Source organism: Rhopilema esculentum, chromosome 19 (assembly GCF_057945365.1).
Source record: "Rhopilema esculentum isolate cy_ngs chromosome 19, ASM5794536v1, whole genome shotgun sequence".
NCBI lineage: Eukaryota > Metazoa > Cnidaria > Scyphozoa > Rhizostomeae > Rhizostomatidae > Rhopilema > Rhopilema esculentum.
Window position 1 is genome coordinate 2263961 of NC_142833.1, and position 20384 is coordinate 2284344.

General features: G+C 35.8%; 1 protein-coding gene across 3 annotated transcripts; it reads right to left on the reverse strand.

The window, feature by feature from the left end:
• Nucleotides 1-201: 201 nt before the first annotated feature.
• Nucleotides 202-20338, reverse strand: LOC135688602 (peroxisome biogenesis factor 2). 3 transcript variants are annotated; one of them, XM_089114014.1, is made up of 11 exons: nt 20021-20338; nt 18509-18620; nt 16942-17019; nt 15641-15700; nt 12392-12467; nt 11421-11551; nt 10492-10574; nt 9910-9979; nt 8827-8874; nt 6976-7185; nt 202-5708 (listed from the first exon to the last, which is right to left on the reverse strand). In XM_089114014.1, exons 2-11 carry the CDS (start codon nt 18563-18565, stop codon nt 5622-5624), a joined length of 900 nt encoding a protein of 299 aa, XP_088970140.1. In that variant the 5' UTR covers nt 18566-18620; nt 20021-20338; the 3' UTR covers nt 202-5621. The 3 variants fall into 3 exon arrangements, 2 of the variants coding, with proteins under 2 accessions (XP_088970140.1, XP_065061604.2); XR_016144914.1 differs by lacking the exons at nt 202-5708; nt 20021-20338 and adding an exon at nt 7572-7934 and having other exon boundaries at nt 7046-7185; nt 18509-19162; XM_065205532.2 differs by lacking the exons at nt 202-5708; nt 10492-10574; nt 20021-20338 and having other exon boundaries at nt 6986-7185; nt 18509-19154.
• Nucleotides 20339-20384: the final 46 nt, after the last annotated feature.

A 20384-nucleotide genomic window follows, 5' to 3' on the forward strand; every position in this document is an offset into this window, starting at 1 on the left:
TGACGACACAAAGATAAAAACTTTATAAGGGATTTGACCGTGATTGGCGACTAGGGGGGTAAAGTTTCCCCCGGAACGATTTTGGCGGTCAAATCCCTTACAATTTTTCAAACTTCATTTCTCCGTAAAATCTCAAATACAAGCTGAAACAATATGAAAAATGGTATCCCGCCTGAAATTATGGCGATGAAACTAAATCTGCGCTTAAAAAAGTCGTATAATTAAGTTTGGAGAAATTTCCAAAACGAGGTCGTAAGTCGAATTGGTGTATGAGGTGTATAGAATTCTATACACCTCATTGGGTTACCATAAGACCAGTCCGTTGTTGTTGTTATGGTCGCAAACCCAGAGGATTTTCCTGTAACTAAAATTGCAGAGTTTCAGGGGTATAAAACACGAGATATTTCTTACATGTGACGGCAAACACTTGCCAAACTGATCTTTCTAATTCCCAAGTTTCTTGAGCTACATGAATTTTTCCGAGGGGTTTATTACTCTATGCTCTTTCCAAACAGCGTACGAGAATTTATAGAGAACAGTGGGATTTTTAAGGATTTTCCGGGGATTTTTCTCGGAAGAAAACTGATTTTCGTAAAAGTTGTACGATATTTTTGTCGAGCTATTCTCAAATCGGATCTTCGGTTATTTTCAAAAATTGATCGGATTTTTAAGATTTTTCGGGCGTTTGCAAATTACTTCCCAAGCCATTCCTGGTTGAGATACAGCGAAAATCGAGGGTGCATTTCACCATACCGTTGTAACCTGCCTGTATCTAGAGATTAGACTGGAATTACGCCATTTTTGAAAATAACACAACACAATTAATCATCATATAAGATTACAACAACACCGCAATAACTAGGAAGATGGTTTTATCCAGGGCCTATTTTAAGAAATTTTCGATACTGCACCTCTATAATTATCTTTTTTATAAAGGAAATTTTTGTTGCAATCATTGCAAACCCCTGTGAACCCTAGGTATCTTAGCCATGCAAGCGTAGCGAGGAAATGCCCCGAGTTTTGAACACGTGTATATAAAACTTGAATAGAAACATGGTCATTTATTTCTTGTAAACGGAGTCACTATCTCATGTTTTGTCTGGAAAGTACAACGAAAAAGTTTTATTAGGCTCTTTTTGTTAAGTTAAGTGAGCTTCTGCCAGATGCCCAGAGCATGATAGGGCAACTGATAAATTGTTAGTGAATGTTTTGTCTTCAACAGGATCAAATTACGAAATTTACAGCAATGCTGACATTTACAGGAGATGTTTTGTTTTTGGTTCTGGGCATTTCGTTTTGTTTAAAGTTTTGAAAGAGAGTCTTCCCGATGGTCATACGAGAATTACAATACATGAACTCTATATCGAACTGACGAGGAAAATTACATTCTGTGAACAAAGCAGGAATCTGGGATAGCCGCAAATAGACATTTTCACAAATCCCAAAATTGAATACTGCACAATTTCGAAATCAATACTGCACGTCTTTAAATTAATACTGCACAAAGTGTGAAATACTACACACTAAAATAGGCCCTGGTTTTATCGGTGACTAACAAAAATACTGCACATACAACCAGGATGAAGAATCGGGTTTCTTTACTTTGTACAAATATACTAATGCTGAATTATTTGGGGGCGCAGAGCGCAGACCCCTTTGAATGCCGGATACCCTGGGTACCAGAGCCTCAATGAAAGAGATGATCGAACCAGTGCCAAAGAGAGGGGGATCAGAGGGGTCACTGACCCGGGCGCCCTTGGCTAAAGGGGCCCATAAATAATATCTCAATAAAAAAACTATAAGTGATAATCGTGCCATTATAACAAACTGTCAATAATAGAAACAACAACAAAAAAAGTCTATGAAGGAAGAAAGGTAAAAGCAGTACGAGTCAATGACTGCTTGAGTGTCAAAGATACTGTACTTTTGTTAAGAATTTCTCATCTTTGGAGGCGTGGCCTGAAGGAGTTGAAAATCTTCTGAATATGTATCAAATAACAGGGCCGGTGAAACCAGGGGGCCGGGGGCATGGCCCCCCACTTTTGTGCAGAGCTAAAGAAAAATTTTGACAAAAGTGAAAATAAATGTAGTATATGATTCTGTAAGTAACTTTGCCAAGTATTCTCTTGAATGTGTCCTTAGCTTTACCTTGATTGCTATGTCTTTACCATAGAAGACATACACAGTATTGAATATAGGAATTAGATCGAAGAAATTGGTCATTGTCTAAGCTTTACAACGAGTGACAGCTTGGCTTAGCAAATAGATCGAGAAATCTAGTCCAAAATAGCTTGGTGCCAGCACAAATTGGAGTTTCGTTTTTTCCATTGCCTAAACTTGGCACACAGGGTCTATTTGTTAACGAAAACTTTCTCAGAAACATTACAAGAAGAGAAAAATCAGCTGTTGAAGGAAACATCTGGACAGAACTTTTTTGAGGATATGAGAAATAAAGTATGGGCAGATTTGTTCTTAAAAAGTGTCATCAAGAAAACTTCAGAGTTTGATCGTTTGGATAATCCATTCCTACTAAGAAAGAGAAAATATCGACGCAATTATAAATTCTATTTAAACTCATTTTGGCAAGCCCAGTTTAAAGGTTTTTCAAATTTTTGTTAAAGCATTTAATTTCCGAAAGAGTATAGATCAGATGTTACAAAGTTATGTCTTAACTGTACAAAATTCTTATTTTTAGTAGATAGTTCTTCTGTTGATATTTCAGCGTTAATATTTTTTATTAACCCGTGTTTCATTTATTTTATCCCCCATCTTATTTCGGCTACTTTTAAAATCTAAGAAAATGTTTCATTACGAGCTATATGATAGTGGTTATTCTAAAACTTTGCAAACTTTTTAATATTTCAAGTCAACATCACAATTAATGCGACTATGCGACACCTTCAGTCAAAATTCATTTTAGATACAGTTTCTGGCCACCCTTAAGACACTATAATTCTAAAATTTTTCTTGCCGCCAACCATGGTGGCGGCCCTTCTAAAGCCCTTTCAAGACTTTAATATTTTGGCCCCTCCACTTTCAAATACGTTTCGCCGGCCCTGAATAATGTGATTACAACAGGGGAACAGACAGCAATATGTACAATCATTGTCAAGTACTTTGAACTCTCAGGAATTTCCATTGCTTTTTATATTTTTCAATTCGTCCCGATTACTCCTATTTCCTCACTCCCTTCCCCCTAAGCAATTTTGTTAATTTAGAAAAATAACATAAAACTTGCAGAAAAAAAACGTACTTTCTAATCCCCCGCGTCTTTTTGTAGTAAACCAACATTAATTAAGGGGGAATGGGAATGATACATACCATTAATTAACTCCAATTTGAGACAGAATTCATTACTTTATGAGGCCACTCAGACTTCGAAGCGATGGGGAAATTTGCCCCCTTGTCCCCCTCTTTGCAGCCCTGCTTTCAAGCCCCCTAAAAGCCAGATACTGTTATAGCGCTTCTCTCGATAAAATTGTAGTACTGCACCACTAACTATCAACAAAAAAATCAAAGAAATGTCTTTACAAATTAATTTCAACAATTCAATATTGCCAACATATCTAAACAACATTAAACTAAATTTATTTAACCTAGTTCAATAAAAGGAAGAGTACGGAGAAAATTTTTGTTTTAAACTATTATTTCCTATTTCACAGCTATTATGCAACTAGTTAACGCTAACATGAAGCCTCTAAGAGACTGCACTACAGGCATACTATTCTCATGAGCAGGAGGCAAATAATCGAAAAAATGCAAATTTGATAAAAAGTCTATGACCTGGTGTGGTAACCTCCAGGGATCTGTCTTTAGTCCTTTTTTGTTTATTATAGGTATCAATGACCTCTTTTTGTTTAGGGGAATGAAAAATGCAGTTTTTATTTGATGCACGGGCACATTTTATGCACGTGCAACGATGGTCAGTAAATAAAGTGAAACGGGAAAACCCCTTGAAGTATCACTGGCTAGAGAGTTCAGTTTTAAACAGGTTTAATGCTTTAACGAAGGTGGCCTTATTCATTATCGTGTGTCGTGCACAATGCAAATAGGCCAAGTACTTTCACTTGGATTTGTAGAGCATGCCAGTAACATTAATCTTGTGCCAGTGATTTAAAGTTTTATCCATTTAAACGGCCGTCGCTACCAATTCTGCTCAAGGGGGGTTTCCAGCTCACATTTGCCTCAAAGTTGGTCAAAATTTAAGAACAAGCTTAGGCTGAGGTGTTGTAAAATGAACTTTTGAAGAGGCGAAACCCTTTAAAAATACCGTCTCAAAGCGAGGAATTTTTTGTCATCTGGGGGTGCTTTATCGATGAATTGCCACACCTTTCGGCAAAAGAGGATTGTTAGCAAATGGGGCCTGAAGGCTTCATGCCTCAAAGTTGTGGAAAAATTTAGAAGAGCCAGCCCATCGATTTACTGGTTCTTAGAAAAGAGCCTTTTTTATTGATATGCTTGAAAGTTTTCCCAGATCGAGTGGTTTCTCTTTTCAAGAGCAAAACATTAGATGCTTGATCGTTGGCTATGCAGCAACTAGTCCCTGTAACAGCCATATGCTAGACCTCCGTGTTATTGACAATACTGAAAGAATATGTTATCTAATGTTTTTTCTTTGTGCTTCTGAATAGTAGCTTTATAGCATTTGATATTTAACAGACCTTTAAATTTTTATTTTTATTTCTTAAGTCAACAAAATATTAGGAGAGTAAATAGAAACTTCAAGCTTTGTTTCTTATAAAACAATTCGAGAGGCATGTCACATCACAAAAATCGAAGGGCAAATTACTCAAAAAATCCGCGTACATTTATTAACAAAATCCGAAAAGTCCATTTAGATCCGCAAAAGAAAAACGAAAATCTTGTCGAATCTAAAAAAATCACTAACATTTGGAAAATATTTATCAATTTTCTGGTTTATCAAATGATTTACGTGTGTTTGTTGTTGTTTATTCTCAGCGTTTTGTGGTGTTCCTTATTAGCGTGTACAGCTCTGCCTATACAATATTTAGAGCACTTTATGACAGACCGGTAAACATTAATTTTCAGTTACAAAAGCTAAAAGATCTTATAAAAAATAAAAAGTTTGAAATAAATAGAAATTCAGAAATCCTATGCTGATTAGTACTAGGCAATTGTTGCTATTTAAATACAACTTAAGCTTTGCTTTGAAAGTTTTGAGAGCAGATCTGTTTCCTTAAAAACTACCTTCATCATCTTAGGCCTCCAAAAATGAGCATGATTTTTTACCATCTAGCGACCGAGGGCTACCATACACTGATATGGGGCTGTAAAAAACCCTAGCACTCCCTTAGCGCAACCCCTGCTTAAAGAATTTTGGACCTTACAATATTTAAGACCTTTTTATATTTTACACTTTGCAACATTTAGCATTGACAATATTTCGCATTTTGCAGACTGAAAAATGCTGTAAGCGGAGTTTCTTTTCGAGGTTCCTTGTGCCTCATTGGACAGAAATGATGCGGAGAGTTGTTCATCATTTTTTAAAAATGTGAATTACACGTAATTACTATCTTTCTGCTTTATATTGAAAAAAATTCTTTCGCATTTTGAAAGTGGCATTGTACCATACGGTTTCCTTGGTTAAGTAATGATATTCTTCATATTGACAGCTGGTGAGGTAAAACTTTGCTTGTAGCTACGTTGCAGAGAGGACATACGAAACTTGGATCTTCCATACAAGATACCTGCAATTGAAAATAATAAAAATGCGAATTGAGACAAGGGACAACCAGATACGGAAACTCAAGAATCGCAATTTATGATACAGATATTAGAACTTTCAACGTCTATGTCATGTTAATTATTTTATAAGCTATTTTCCTATTTTCGATCATCACAAGTTCTTGTATTGAATCTGCTCTCCTAGAGTCATAAATTGATTTACGTTCTGGAAGAAGTTATCATACCTTCGAATACCCTATCAGAGCAAAGGCTTTGTCCTGATGTTTTTGTGGATTGCTTATCTAAAGGCCGTGTTGAAAGTCGTGCCGTACCGTGCCGAATCAGAATATAAAGAGGTTCTGCGTTGGTACGACGAGTGGCACGTTATGTTATTATACTGCCATACCGTTCAATGCCGAATCTTTACTAGCACATGTGCATCTTTTAAATAAGTTATATGTCCATAAAAATTTCAAATAAGCTACTACCAGTACTGTTTTTGCATGAATTCATGGAAGAACAGTACTGGTTTTTATACCGTAAATCATCGAATTCCTCTCAAAAAGCCCCTCTCCCTCGAATAAGGTAGGTGATGATCGAATTCTAAAACCGAAGCTCACATTCGCTCATTGTAAAGCCAAATCTCCAATGAGAAAAAAATCAGCGAAATGCGAAAAAGTTTTGCCTAGATTCCTCGCAAAGTACATCTCTGCGAAAAAAAGGTTAAATGAGTTGAACTTTATTCGCTTTTCGATCGAGGAATCCTTCCGCAGCCAATCATGATCCGTATTGCTTCGTCATGCTTCAAAATTTTCCATTCCAACGATACGAGGTCAAAAAAACATTCACAGGAATTTTTCACGTGAAATATTTCCAACACTGGAGATTTGGCTTAAGAGAATGAAATTATTTTGTGAAGGACCAAGGGCTGAGCCAAGAATAATTTTTCATCTATTCCAAGGCCTATTAATTTTTCTTCAAAATTCTGATAAATGTTTTCCCCCAATCACGATTGGTATTCCCCCCCTCCATTCCCCCACAAATTCCACCTCTGCCCATTGTCTCTGCCATGACCCTTTAGCTTTTCAAACATCTGGCATTGCTCCTTTAAGGACCATGAGTTGGTGGAAATTTTTTATGCGCTTATATTCAGTCGAAGATTTAGTATATTTGTACAAGTTTGTTTAATTGCCTGCAAACTGACATTTATAAACTATACAAACAAGTCCATATTAAAAACTTTCAAAACAGCCATGCTTAAAGTTTATGTTAGGGAAAGAAGCCACTTACTTTGATGCAGTAGTAGCAGAAGTGATGTCCACAGTTGGCAACATAGGGTTGAGTTGGGAGTTGATTGCACACCGGGCAATATTTTGATAGGCTTGAGGTTTGGTTAGCGCCTTCCAAAGATGGCACATTTGAGCTGTGACCAAAGAATCTACGGACCAGGTTTTTTAATCCATACATTTTTATGAGTGGGAGTACAAAGAAGATAAATTCCTAAAAAGAATCAGACATCATTACTAGAGGAGAAACAGAAAAACGAACGAAGGAGAGACAGTCCTAGCCTATATCTATCAGGTTTACCTTCATTCTGATTTTGCATATCAAAGCCACTTTCTTATTTGCTTCCTTTGGTCCAAGTTTTGGTGTGAGCTTCTCCTTGTTGATCATCGTCATAAGATTGACTTTATAATACTTGCACGACTTGAGATGGGGCTTTTTAAACCATGACGGCTTTCTCGGACTATTGCGAAGCTTTATTGGACCCCGCATTGAAAATCTCTTAGGGCCTGTTTACATGAGCAAATTTATCCCATCTCTCAGCCAATAATCTGACAGGTGGGATGAAATCATCTAATGTTTACATGCAAATTGAATCCCACCTTCCAGCTGTATATGGAGAAAATCATCCCAACTTCCAGCCTGTGTGTTGACAAGTGGGATGAAATTTGATCCCATTATATGAACATTTCATCCCATCTTCCAGCTTCATCCCACCTTCCAGCGTTTATATGGGAAAAATAGAAAAAAATTCATCCAACCTTAGTGAGATCTGACCTCTCATGAAGTGGGATCTCATTTAACCGCGCTGGCTTCTTTTCCATATAAACGCAAAATGAAAAACACAAAGGATTCTAAAGAAGAGTGGGATCTCACCTCTCAGCTTACAGTCAGTGGCGGACACTTGGAGGGGGGCGAGGGGGGCGACCGCCCTCCAATACTTTAGAGGACAATGGTCTTTTGTTCTAAAACAATAGCAAATGTGACGTCATCTTATTTAAACAATACGCTTGCCCCCCCCCCCCCAATATTTGATCCGCCCCTGCTTACAGGCTTGAAGATAGGATGTTTTTTCCATATACACAGACCCTTAGTAACAACTTCTAAAGGATTGAAAACTAGAAAATGCTTTAGAAGCATCCCTGCATAAAGTCATTGAATATAATTTTGAAACCTTAGACATACTTGCGAAAGAGTGCTTCTCTTTATTCTTCGGGCAACCAGAAGAAATATAAGTTTCACATGATATCTTAATTTGAGAGACTTCAAATAAATGTTTAAGACAGAAGAGACTAATCAAGATTTTCCTTGCTGCAAGTTTTCATCCTTTGACGTTGGTACTTCTGTTACCAATAACTTCTTTAAGTAACTGATCCAATCAAGTTAAGTTTCTTGACCAATCAGTAATCCTTACCTAAAAGGATGGCATTGCTAATATCTCCTTGATGCTTACCATGTTGAAAACCTTACCAAGAGAAGTTACCATGTTGCGAACCTTACCAGGAGAAAGTAAGGGCAGGACGCCTCGTGTTCGTGTTTATTGGATCTGATGGCCTGGAGCAAGGAACCGTTGAAAAAAAATCTATATGCTCCTATAATCACATGACAGGTTTTCAAAGCCCAGAAAAGTGTCAATCTTTCCTCTGGACAATACCCGCGAGATGTGCAAAAACAAAGCCTGTCTTGGCTGTGGCTCTCGACCGTTGACCACGTGATCAACATATTTTCTGAGTTCTGTTCTCATCCCTGAAGAACTCATTATGAAATCAAGTTTAAGGCTTGTTTTTATAATATATACTAAACTTTAAAAATAGCCCATGGTTTAAAAATAGCCCACAGATTATATAAAGGACTCACTGCATAACCATGCCATAAAATTTCTCTGTTCATGAATGTGAAGCTTGCCTGTTGGGAAAAGAGTAAGTTATGACAAAAGCTTTAAGATGAGGGAGCAATTGATAGATAATAACAAGAACGTAGCGAAATCGCGAAAAGAGTAGGACTGTTGATAGGACAAGTTGGTAACAGTTCCTGAATTATCAAAAGGACATTTTTACATATTATTGATCACCAGTGGCGAATTTTTCCCAAACTGGGTCTGGTGCTGCAGCAGAAAGGAACCTATTATTGGGCCTATTCACCTCTGTTTTCTTCTCTGTTTTCATTTAGATCTAATTCAGAAATTGACCTAATGCTGCAGCACCAGTAGCATCCACCTTAATCCGGTCCAAGCTGATTACTATCTCAATTACTGATCTTGCATGGAGGAAGCGGCTTTCCGAATTTCATCCCAGCAAAGATTGATAACATTTCATTTCAACAATGTAGTGCATACGCTTTTAATAAAACCATGAATGAATTTTACAATATGAATATGATATTTACAATATGCTATGAATATGAGTTTTACAATCCTCATCGTAAAAATCTTTTCATATGCTATCAGTGTCCTAAGTATATCATCCTCCATGAAGTAGGATAAATAACACTTAAATTGTAGGCTAGATACAACATTCCTGGTAAAAAATGGCATTTTTTATTCGATACATTGTAGAAGTCCCATTAGTTCGTGAGGTAAACAAAGTTTCTGAAATTTCTAAACTTCCGACTCATACCCAAATCGCAAGATTTTTGAACAACAACAGACAAGTTTTATGAAACGTAGGATTATTCCAATCGGATATTACATCGATTTTGATACATTCTAGCCTGCTTATTTTATCAAATTCTTATATAAAACTTTAAAAATAAAAAAACTAAGCAAAATGTTACGAAAAATGAATCATGACAAAGTTACACTAAATTTAAATCGAAGCACGTTCAAAAATTAATCCCACTTCTCTGATAATCCCACCTCTGTAATAATTCCACAACGAGGTTTAATCAATTATCCCGCAGCAGGAACACGAAATAATTCGGTGTAAATGAACAGGCTCTTACCTTTTGTATCGATTGGGGCTTGTTGTATACATGTTGCAAACCAAGCAGACGCTCCACCAGCGATGGATATCTTGGGACGTTGATGAAAAATTATAACATAATTTCAGAAAAATAAGCAAAGAACTAAAAGGTGAAGAAGGCTTATCATGCTAATCGACGAGATTATTTAATTCAAAGGAAAAATAAATGCAAGATACAATATTTCTCCTTTACTCCCCACAATTTTATCAGAATTCGAAAATATTCAGAGAGTTCCTTTACTTCTGCTCTTTTCATTTGCATAACGAACAATCGATGATCAAAAATCAGTGGACAGCAATCACACAATAATCGATCAATCAATGATCATTTACTTGCTATGAGACAAACACGTGAATCATCGATCGGTCATTGATTGATCCTAGAGCAATCATGTGAACCATCGATTGGTTATTCATTGGCCCTACAGCAATTACGTGAACCATCAATTGGCCATTGATTGGCCCTACCACAATCAAGTGAATTGTCGATTGGTAATTGATTGGTCTTAGAGCAATCACGTGAAACATCAACTGCTTAAAAAAACCAGCGTTCAAAGGATACGTTCCATTTTGTAGAAATACCATCAAGTTTACGATTGACGCTAATCGCCAAACTTTCTCGATCCACTTGGCACAAGAACTTACCTTAGGAAAAACAAATGAATAAGTAGATACTGCCATCAAATTAAATGCTTGGTAGATACTGTTTGATAGCCTGTTTTACTGTTTAGAAAACTCTACTTGTTAGTTGTGATAATCGACTTAAAGAGCCAGATTCACATTCCACAATATAATTCAAACAACTTGGGTAGCTTGAGACTACAATCTGTTTAATATCCAAGATTTTGCAATCTTGTCTTTTGAAATCTCAGACTTTACAATATGTTTGCAACCACAGTGCACACAATCTATCTTGGATCTCAGATTCTACAATCTGTTTGCAATTCCAGGTCATTTCAGAACTTGTAAGGATTTCTAGCAGATTATTCCCCAGTTTAGGACCATACGGTAACCTCATATCCAGCTTGCCTAATAAACTAAGTATTTTTTCGTTGGCATGTACTGAATCATGCATGATTTTATTTCTATTAACATAATTTCAAAATTCTTCAGGTAACCCATGTTAATTAAGACGGCTAGTAACAAATAATTTTCAATTCAAATGAGCACACAGTTAAATATGTTTGTCTTCATATGTAACTTTGAATATGAAAATTTAGCCTCTTTGAAAACTATGATTTCTAGAATATGATTTTTCATAAATTGTTTATTTTCAAAATCTTACTTGGTTGCTAATCTATAAACTTCAATGCAGTAGCTTATTTTAGAAAAAGCTCAAGGAAAACCAAGCAATTAATTTTAGAGCTTGATAAAGGGAAAAGCTTGCTCTGTGTTCTGATGTTATCTCTACACCATACAAAATTTGTTAACTAGTAAAATACCAATGTATAGTTACATTTTATGATATATAAACATATGCAGTTTAGTTACCTTATCTGAGATTGATTGCTGGTCTCCAATTAAAGAGAGGATATCATAGAGCCTTTCTTGGAACCAGGGTGATGCCACATAAATCAATGCAAGCACTGTCCTTGCTTTCAGATTAATAGGACTGAGCCCCCCTGAAAAGAAAGAATGCAATAAATATCACATTGTTGGTCACAGCACTGAAGGATTTGTGTGTATGTGGCCAGGGGAGGGGGTTGGTTAATAACTACCTCTTGTCACTTCATTTCAAACCTACCTGAATGACATTTTCTTAACTTGAAAAAATACTTTGCAATATGGTATCAGGTCTGTGTTTCTCTGGTGCTAAATCTTGGAACAGCATTCCAGTTGACATAAAAAGATCATCATCTGCTTTCAGTTTTCGTCAAAAGCTTCAAGCCTTTTTATTTATGAAATACAATCAGAGTTAATCCTAAAGTGATGAATATTGTTCCGTCACTCAGTCAATGGATAAATAAGATTCAGAACCATCTTTAAAAAGGGGGTGCTCTCTCCTCGATTAGTTTATCTTTTGAGAGGGCTCCTCCTAGAGAAATCCCCTTGAATGCAACATCTTATGTAAATTGTTATTTTTTGTGTGTTACTATTAGTATGTTTATGTAATTTGTAGTCATTGTATGTAATTAGTGTTTTTATTAGGATATTGTATGTAGAGGAATTTTAAAATATATGAACTGAACTGAACTTGAGCCCATCTTTATAATGAATACATGAGCAAAATGTTACTGAAATTTGAAAATTATAAGAAGCATTAAAAGCTGAAGTTTTAACAGCATGAAATAAAAACATAAGAAGTGTAGCTTATCCAACTAACAACTTTTGAAGCCTCAAAATCTGCAAGTTTATTCAACATTGAAAGTGGGGCCTAAGCTGTGATCAGAATGACATACCAGTTGCATTCCTTAATACCAGCCATATTTGCTGGAAGAATCAAAACACCTTTAAAAACTTACCGTCTCCTGCATTTGCTGCATATCGCACATCAAAAAGACTTTGTCCTAGTGTTGCTGTGTTTTTGCCAAGTGTGAACTGAAAATATCACCAAGTATATTGGAATCAGTATACAAAAAAATAGTACACCTATATGATAAAAATTTAAAAATTTTAATTTAAAAATTTAAAAAGTTTAAAAATTATGGCCTGAGGCTTCTAATAAAATCTAATTGCTTAACCATTTCCCAATGACTCAGGTCCCATTACCATCCAATTGTAAACTGAAAACTTTTTGTTTTGAAACTGAACTCAAATGAATGAGAAGACTAAAAATGACATATCTCACAAACAGTTGAAAACATGGGTACAATGAAAATTATGAAAAACAAAGCTGCAACAGAGGGGAAACCCAAAAATGAATCGCCAACAACCAGCATTGTTAGCAACAACAGATAGGGCGCCCCTGAAGGACAGTCATGAGATCCCTGAAGCACACACAGGATACACAGGAAGGAAAGACAGACTTTGAGGATCCCTGAAGGGCTAAGGGAGATCCCCTAATATTTGCAGAACAAATGACATAAATAAAAACTGTGTGCTTTATACAGGTTGAAAGGGTTCCTTGTTGAAAGTTGAAAGGGTTCCTTGGAGATAGATAGCAAAAAATGCTGTCTTTTTCAAACAAATGTAAGACCATACACCAAATACTTTTAGTCAATCAAGCCATCAATCATTGCAATTTTTGTGAATGAAACTGACAATCATTCTGCTGGTGTTAGAAGTGGAAAATTGTCTATCAATAGTCTTTGCTTTACTGATGATATTGATCTACTTGCAAATAGCTATGACGAAAACAAGATGAAGGGATAGGCAGAATACAAAAAGACCCCAAAAGATATATGATTGGCAACAGTTTGGAGAGCAAATTGATTGTTCAACAACTGTGTCAGATCAGATAATAATGCTGGAAATTCAGTTAAAGACAAGGAGATATAGCTTCTTAGAGAAATTAAGTACTTAAGCTAAGGGCACACAAGAGATTTTAGCTGAGCTAAATGGGCAGTTTTTTATCTGAATTTTGCCTCATGAGCTAAAATTTAGAAAATAAACTAATTTGATACTTTTTATCACTGGTGGCAGTTTGCTCACTGTGATCACACCATTACTATACATGCACTTTTGAAGGAAAACTGTGTAGTGAAATGCCACATCATGATGCAAATAGCTTATTAACTAAATATCACATGTGCCATTTAGTTCAGCTAAAATCTCTCTTGTGCACCTAGCATTATAGGATATAGTGCCAGAAAATTGACAAAATTAAATTAAACAGAACCTTTGGGAAAAACAAGTGCTTTGCAAGCTGGATAGGGTAAAAAGAACAAGGTATTCAAAAGATCTCTGACCTTTTAACTGTTTCAGAGAGTTTAACATTTACTGGACAGGAATTGATTAATTTGAGATTACATGTTATCTTATACCTCTAGGTATTTCATGTATGTACTGAAAACAAACAAAATTTCCTTGTGGGAATTTCCTTTATATATGATGATGTAAGACCAGAGAGAGACTTTTTCAAACAGCTATGAGGAGAAAAATTAACTTTATCTGACCACCCCGTAAGATGCGATGTATTGATGAAAATTCTCATGCAAGTTGCTTGTGAAGGGAGTGAGAATCAAGAAAGAGCAATGTAAGTGTGTCATAACAACATTAAAGAATAGAGTAGCTTAGGCAAGTTGAAATAATACCATCAAGCCCTGGACAGAACACATGCCCATCAAATGCTAGTGAATAGGTGCACCAATGTATTTAGCAACTTAGGGAAGGAGGAAGATTATGACAAATGGCAGGAAAAATGTCAGATGATATGAAAATACCTATTTCCATAAACTGCTAAAAACACTTCAATGCAAGGATCACAGAATAATAGCTTAATGAGACATGTAACAATGTTGCAAATTCAAAATGAAAAGAAAAACCGTTTAATGAGTGACTGCATTAGAAAAAGGCACCTTAGAAGGAATACTAAGCTTGAAAATGGTTATCAAACCGTACAGAGAATAAACAAATGCCTATTCTGTATGTGTGTGTTTTATAGACCATGACAGGGCCTTTGAAAGATCTTATGATGAGCAGCTGATTTATTGTGGTCCAAATGAAATGACATTAATAGAAAGGATACAAACTAATTGCTAGCTTGCACTAAGAATAGAAAAGAGTGATGATAACAGGAAAAATAGAAACCCTGAGACAGCCTATAGCACCCTCAAGCAAGTAAAACTAGCTTTATTTTCCAAGAAAAATTCATTCAAGGAAGAGATGAGATGGACAAGTGTCCTGTGTATCTTTCCTCTTGTCTGAAGCAGAAAAACTAATATTTATCTTAGCAAAAGAAAATGAATGCATTGGAAAAGTACCTATCGAGAAGAAAAATGCACATACCTGAGTGTACATAAAAACTACAAAGAAAAACTGTGAGCAGCAGGCACAAAAAGAGGAGTACTAAAGATCATTAAGCAAATAAAGCTTAATCTTTTTGGCAATCTTATAATATTATAGTAAGAAAATAAATTGAGTAACAGAATGAAAATAAAATAGTTTGATTGTTAAAAACAATTATATTCTTGTACTCAATTTATTTGCTAACTGTATTATTATTATTGTATTGTCATATTGAATGAAGTACCACACGCAACATACTTATTTTATGATATCTCTCAAATAATGAAAATTGGAGACAAAGTTTAGTTCAAGCTGAAAAAGGAAAAACTGAAAGTGGGGTGGTCAAAAAAGATCAAAAACTGGAGTGGTATTACAAGATATGATATGAAATATAGAAAATAACTCACAACAGACAAAGATGGATGTCCAGGGTCACTAACCTCATTGTTGGAGATGGAACAGAAAGATTGATCTATACAAAAGCAGTGTGGCATGTTGGAGTTCTTCTCATTGAGATTTTGTCTAAAAACCTTTGAGCAAGAAAACACAGACCAGGCCATTTGTGAGGAAGGCCATAGCTCTATTGCTCCCCACCATGTTCCCCTCAAATTCCTAAGACGAGTAGTACATTGCCCTCATAAATTGTCCAAAAAATAAAATTGCCCTCCTTACAAACAACTTTAACTTTGTTTCTATTTCTACTTATTCATGAATAGCTTCCTTCGTAGTTTCTAGGAGAACCAATTACTTCTCAACTGCTAAAAGTCTTATTGTAAGGCCTGAAAAATACTGATAAATATCTTGTAACTAATATTGATGCATACCTTCCAAAGAATTGCTCTTAGTACCAAATTGATTTCTGGTTGCCATCTGAATGTTTCTGCCTAGATATCAACAAATAAGAAATCTTTATAGCAAATCATATTCCTTCTAGCTTTACCCACTCTAAGAAGAATCCAAAATTTTGAAATGCTATAAATAATTTCACTGGGTTTCTAAAAAAACTCTGAAGGATAGTTAAAGTGCTTCTAAGGTCCAAAAATCACAACATATTTCTTTGTTTGAAACCAATGTGAATTTTTTTGCTGATTTTGATGAATTAAACTATTGCCAAAGATAGAATGTGAATATGCTGTTAAAAGGCTAAGAAAGTGCCAAAACACAGAATAGAGGCAAAACAAAGCATGCCTCCAGTGGCATCCGCAGGTGGTGCTGATGTTGCTCAGGGAGCATAAAAATACAATAGGCCTAATGTAACCATCACAATAACAGCCCCCCCCCCCTCCCTCCTCCTATCTAGCTAGTGATGGAATGGAGCAAAAGCAAGTTTGTATTAGGTGAAAGCAAAGTTCATGACAAGGAATATTAGACCTAATACAACCAGGATCTAATAGAGTTTATTTCAACATGTTTTGAACCAGATTTAGAATGCTGCCGCCATAACAAATTGTCTGTTCCAGTGATTTGATTTTGCCTAGCCACACAGGATTGATTATGATCATGCTTAGAGTTCACAGAGGGTGAAAAGATAACTGGCCTTTATGAGTGAACTTTTTCTATATATATTTAATCTAGCTTCATTATTTACTTGATATTGTTACTAAACAAGAACCCAATTTGTTGAAATTGATGTCAACTCCACATCTACGGCCGTTTATGTGGATCAAACCATGTGACTCTAGGCCCCCAATTACGCCACAGATTCTTTGTTTCGTTCACAGCTGAGGCCAAACTTTTAAATTGAAGTTATTTGTTTACCTTTGAAGCACTTTAAGATACTTTAAACCAGTCTGTTGCACAGTGCTTAATACCATATATTCTTCTTTATAGGAATACAATAAATTTTGTCCAGCATCAATATTCTTAAGATAACATCATTTTGAGCTTGAAAAGTATATCTAAAGTATTTTTCCTTTTTCCAATCTAATTTTATTTCAGAGGAACACTCCTCGCACTTGAATATAAACCACATTTTATGAAAAGATGAGATATGTCAGTCATGTGATTCTCTGTTATAAGCATGGCAAATGAGAACATAGAAGGATTATGTTTTAATTTCTATAAGGTATTGGGCTTTGCTTTTATTTCTATCACCATAAAAACTTCAAAGCTTGAAAATATTTACCTGTAAGTACTTGAATACTGCTTTGAGTTGTGACTCTAGCAGATGCAAAATTTCTTGATCAAGAACAGCGGCATCAAGCTGAAAAGAATCAATTTATTACTTGGCGCTACAGAAAAGCAAAACACTCTTCTCACTGCCTTTGGTAGGCTCTGCTGCAGCGTATGGCAATTCTCATTAAAATCTCTCCCATGCACAGTCATTTCAAGCATATTTTCTACATGCAAACTCTCTTTATTATTTCCTTATACTCAATAATATCTTACACTGAGACCTTTAATTATTTATCTGGCCTGCAAAAAGAAGGTTTTGATAACAGCGCTGTAGAAAAATTTTGCATGCAATTTCAAATTTTGCCAGGGTGCATTCCATGTACTTAAGCCAGAAGATCTTCGGCGTACACTCAGGTTTTTTTTCGGCGTTCGTTGTGTAAACCAATAAAAAAATTTTTGGCGCACTTAAAATTTTGGTTAGTTGGCATGCTGAACATGAAGCCATGTACATAGTTAATGTAAAATAAAGACTCAAACACTACATTTTTCTCTAATAATCAGTTTTCTTTGTCTGGCGCAAAAATGTTTATTGTTTTACTAACCGCTTTTATGTTTTTGGCATACCTGAACAAATGCCCCAGTGGACCTTCGGCGTACAGTTGACATAGAATCCACCCTGGAAAATTTGGTGTACAGCACTACACTATCATTTTACCGTCAAAAATGTAATCATTCTTTCTGGAAATTTCATCATGGCACAAGTGAGCATTAGGCCAATAATTTGTTCAAAAGTTCGAATATCTTTTGGAGGGAAATTTGTTTTCTGCAGTTTCAATTCAAGCTTGTAACTATATAAAGGTTGCCTACACTAGGTGAGCAGAAGTATTGCACCACTTCGACCAATGAATAATGGCGTCAGCGTTGTGAGCAACATGCCCTTTGAAATTCAAACCACTTTTGTGAAACCATTAGGTGTCCTTCTATGATTAAAACTCAATCAAACGAAACTTCAAACCTTTGGCAATACTTTTCATTTTAATTTTGAAAAATATATTTCTAAAATTTAAGAAAAGTAAATTTTCATTGGAGAGTCTCGAACCTTTGAAACCCTTTAAGACTTGCTAAATTCAGTCAAGAACTTTTGCAGCAGGTTACTTCTAATCGCCAAAGGATTATTTAAAAAAAACATTCGCAAGATCATATTTAGGTGTCTAAGATCCAAGATCATTATTAATGGCCTTGAATTTTGCAAAAAGCGACACTAATACGGCCGTGTTTTAATAAGGGTTTTTGGGCACTTGCAGGTCACTATTTACGACTGTTTATCGCAGAAATTTTGGTATTTTCATTCAACGAGGAGATGAAATGCTGTTTTGCTATTGCTGTAACATTTTTTCCATTAAAAATATTCTGTTGCAACATGTTACGAAATGATATCCGAAATTAGGCCTTTTACAGTACGAAAAACGTGCGACCAAAACTTCTGAGAAATACTTTAATAACAGTCAATACTTTTGCTCACCTCTAGCGTATAAGCTGATTATTGAATAAGTGCCTTGCATGCACAAATTGGGTACCTGGACAATTCTCAGAACTGTTAGTTTGCTACTTCTGTCATCTTCACTCCAGCTCATACCTCTTCTTATTCAGCAAAGCTACGATTTTTTGTGTGTTATCATCTCTCACTCTTCAGAAAAACACCGCGTACCATTCAGCACCAGATTCATCCCCAGATTCATCCCCAGATTCATCCCCAGATTCGAAAACTTGCTTGTACTGCTCGAAATGTATCGAAATGACAATGATTAGCAAGAAAATATGTTATTTCCAGAGTTTCCTTTCTATTTCCACTCGATAAAAATTTTTTCTTGCCAATTTATTCTTGATGTTTTTAGTGGGCCTAGGCATGCGTATTTTCCATCCCCAGATTCATCCCCAGATTCGCGTTTTGTATAATATGGGTCTAATAACAGCATGAGAGGTGTCAAAATAACAATAATTCGAGAGAATATGTAGCAATATGCGGTTTTCCGTCAATTTCTACTAGATAAATGTCACTTTTCTACCACTTTGTTTCCAATGTTGCTTGTTGGCCTAGGCAGTACTTTTCATCCCCAGATTCGCGGCCACAGGGATACCAAACGACCACAGGGATACCATTGCCAATATTTTTCCATCCCCAGATAGGTATATCCCCAGATTCGCGTTTTGTATAATATGGGTCTAAAAACAGCATGAGATGTGTCAAAATGACAATAATTCGAGAGAATGTGTAGCAATATTACGATTGAAAATATATACGATTATAATGTTTGATTTAATTCTTTTTTTAAATATTAATGTATTTTAACCAAAATGTTGATTAGTTTATGTAATTGCGGTAACTGAGCCTTGTTTTATAATCAGTTTTGTATATAATTCCCAGTTTTGTTACGTTTTGTATATAATTATAATAGATACATCAGTACAAACAATTTATAATTATAATAGATACATTAGTACAAGCAGTTTCAATCGTAATATTGCTACACATTCTCTCGAATTATTGTCATTTTGACATATCTCATGCTGTTTTTAGACCCATATTATACAAAACGCGAATCTGGGGATATACCTATCTGGGGATGGAAAAATATTGGCAATGGTATCCCTGTGGTCGTTTGGTATCCCTGTGGCCGCGAATCTGGGGATGAAAAGTACTGCCTAGGCCAACAAGCAACATTGGAAACAAAGTGGTAGAAAAGTGACATTTATCTAGTAGAAATTGACGGAAAACCGCATATTGCTACATATTCTCTCGAATTATTGTTATTTTGACACCTCTCATGCTGTTATTAGACCCATATTATACAAAACGCGAATCTGGGGATGAATCTGGGGATGGAAAATACGCATGCCTAGGCCCACTAAAAACATCAAGAATAAATTGGCAAGAACAAATTTTTATCGAGTGGAAATAGAAAGGAAACTCTGGAAATAACATATTTTCTTGCTAATCATTGTCATTTCGATACATTTCGAGCAGTACAAGCAAGTTTTCGAATCTGGGGATGAATCTGGGGATGAATCTGGTGCTGAATGGTACGCGGTCAGAAAAACAAACCGAAGTAAAATTTTAAAATGGCGACAATCATAAACCTCGGTTTCATGTGGTCCTCGAATTCATTTCCAATTCTGTGGCAAGGACGTCACAAATACACAAAAATATGCTTTAATTGAGAGTTTTTGAATTTGAATTATAGGCCTACAGCTGAAACGCCAAAAACCGCAAAATCCGATGTATCACCCTGATCATACCCCGATTGAGGGTACCCGGAAGTGAGCCGATTTTTTTCTATTTTGCATGGAACAGAAGTTGGAAAGAAAGAGATCTTTTAGCCGTTTGAGTGACGTCATACCCATAACTTTCCGGCCATACCGTAAGTCCTCGAAAAAGCCCCAGGGGACTTGTTT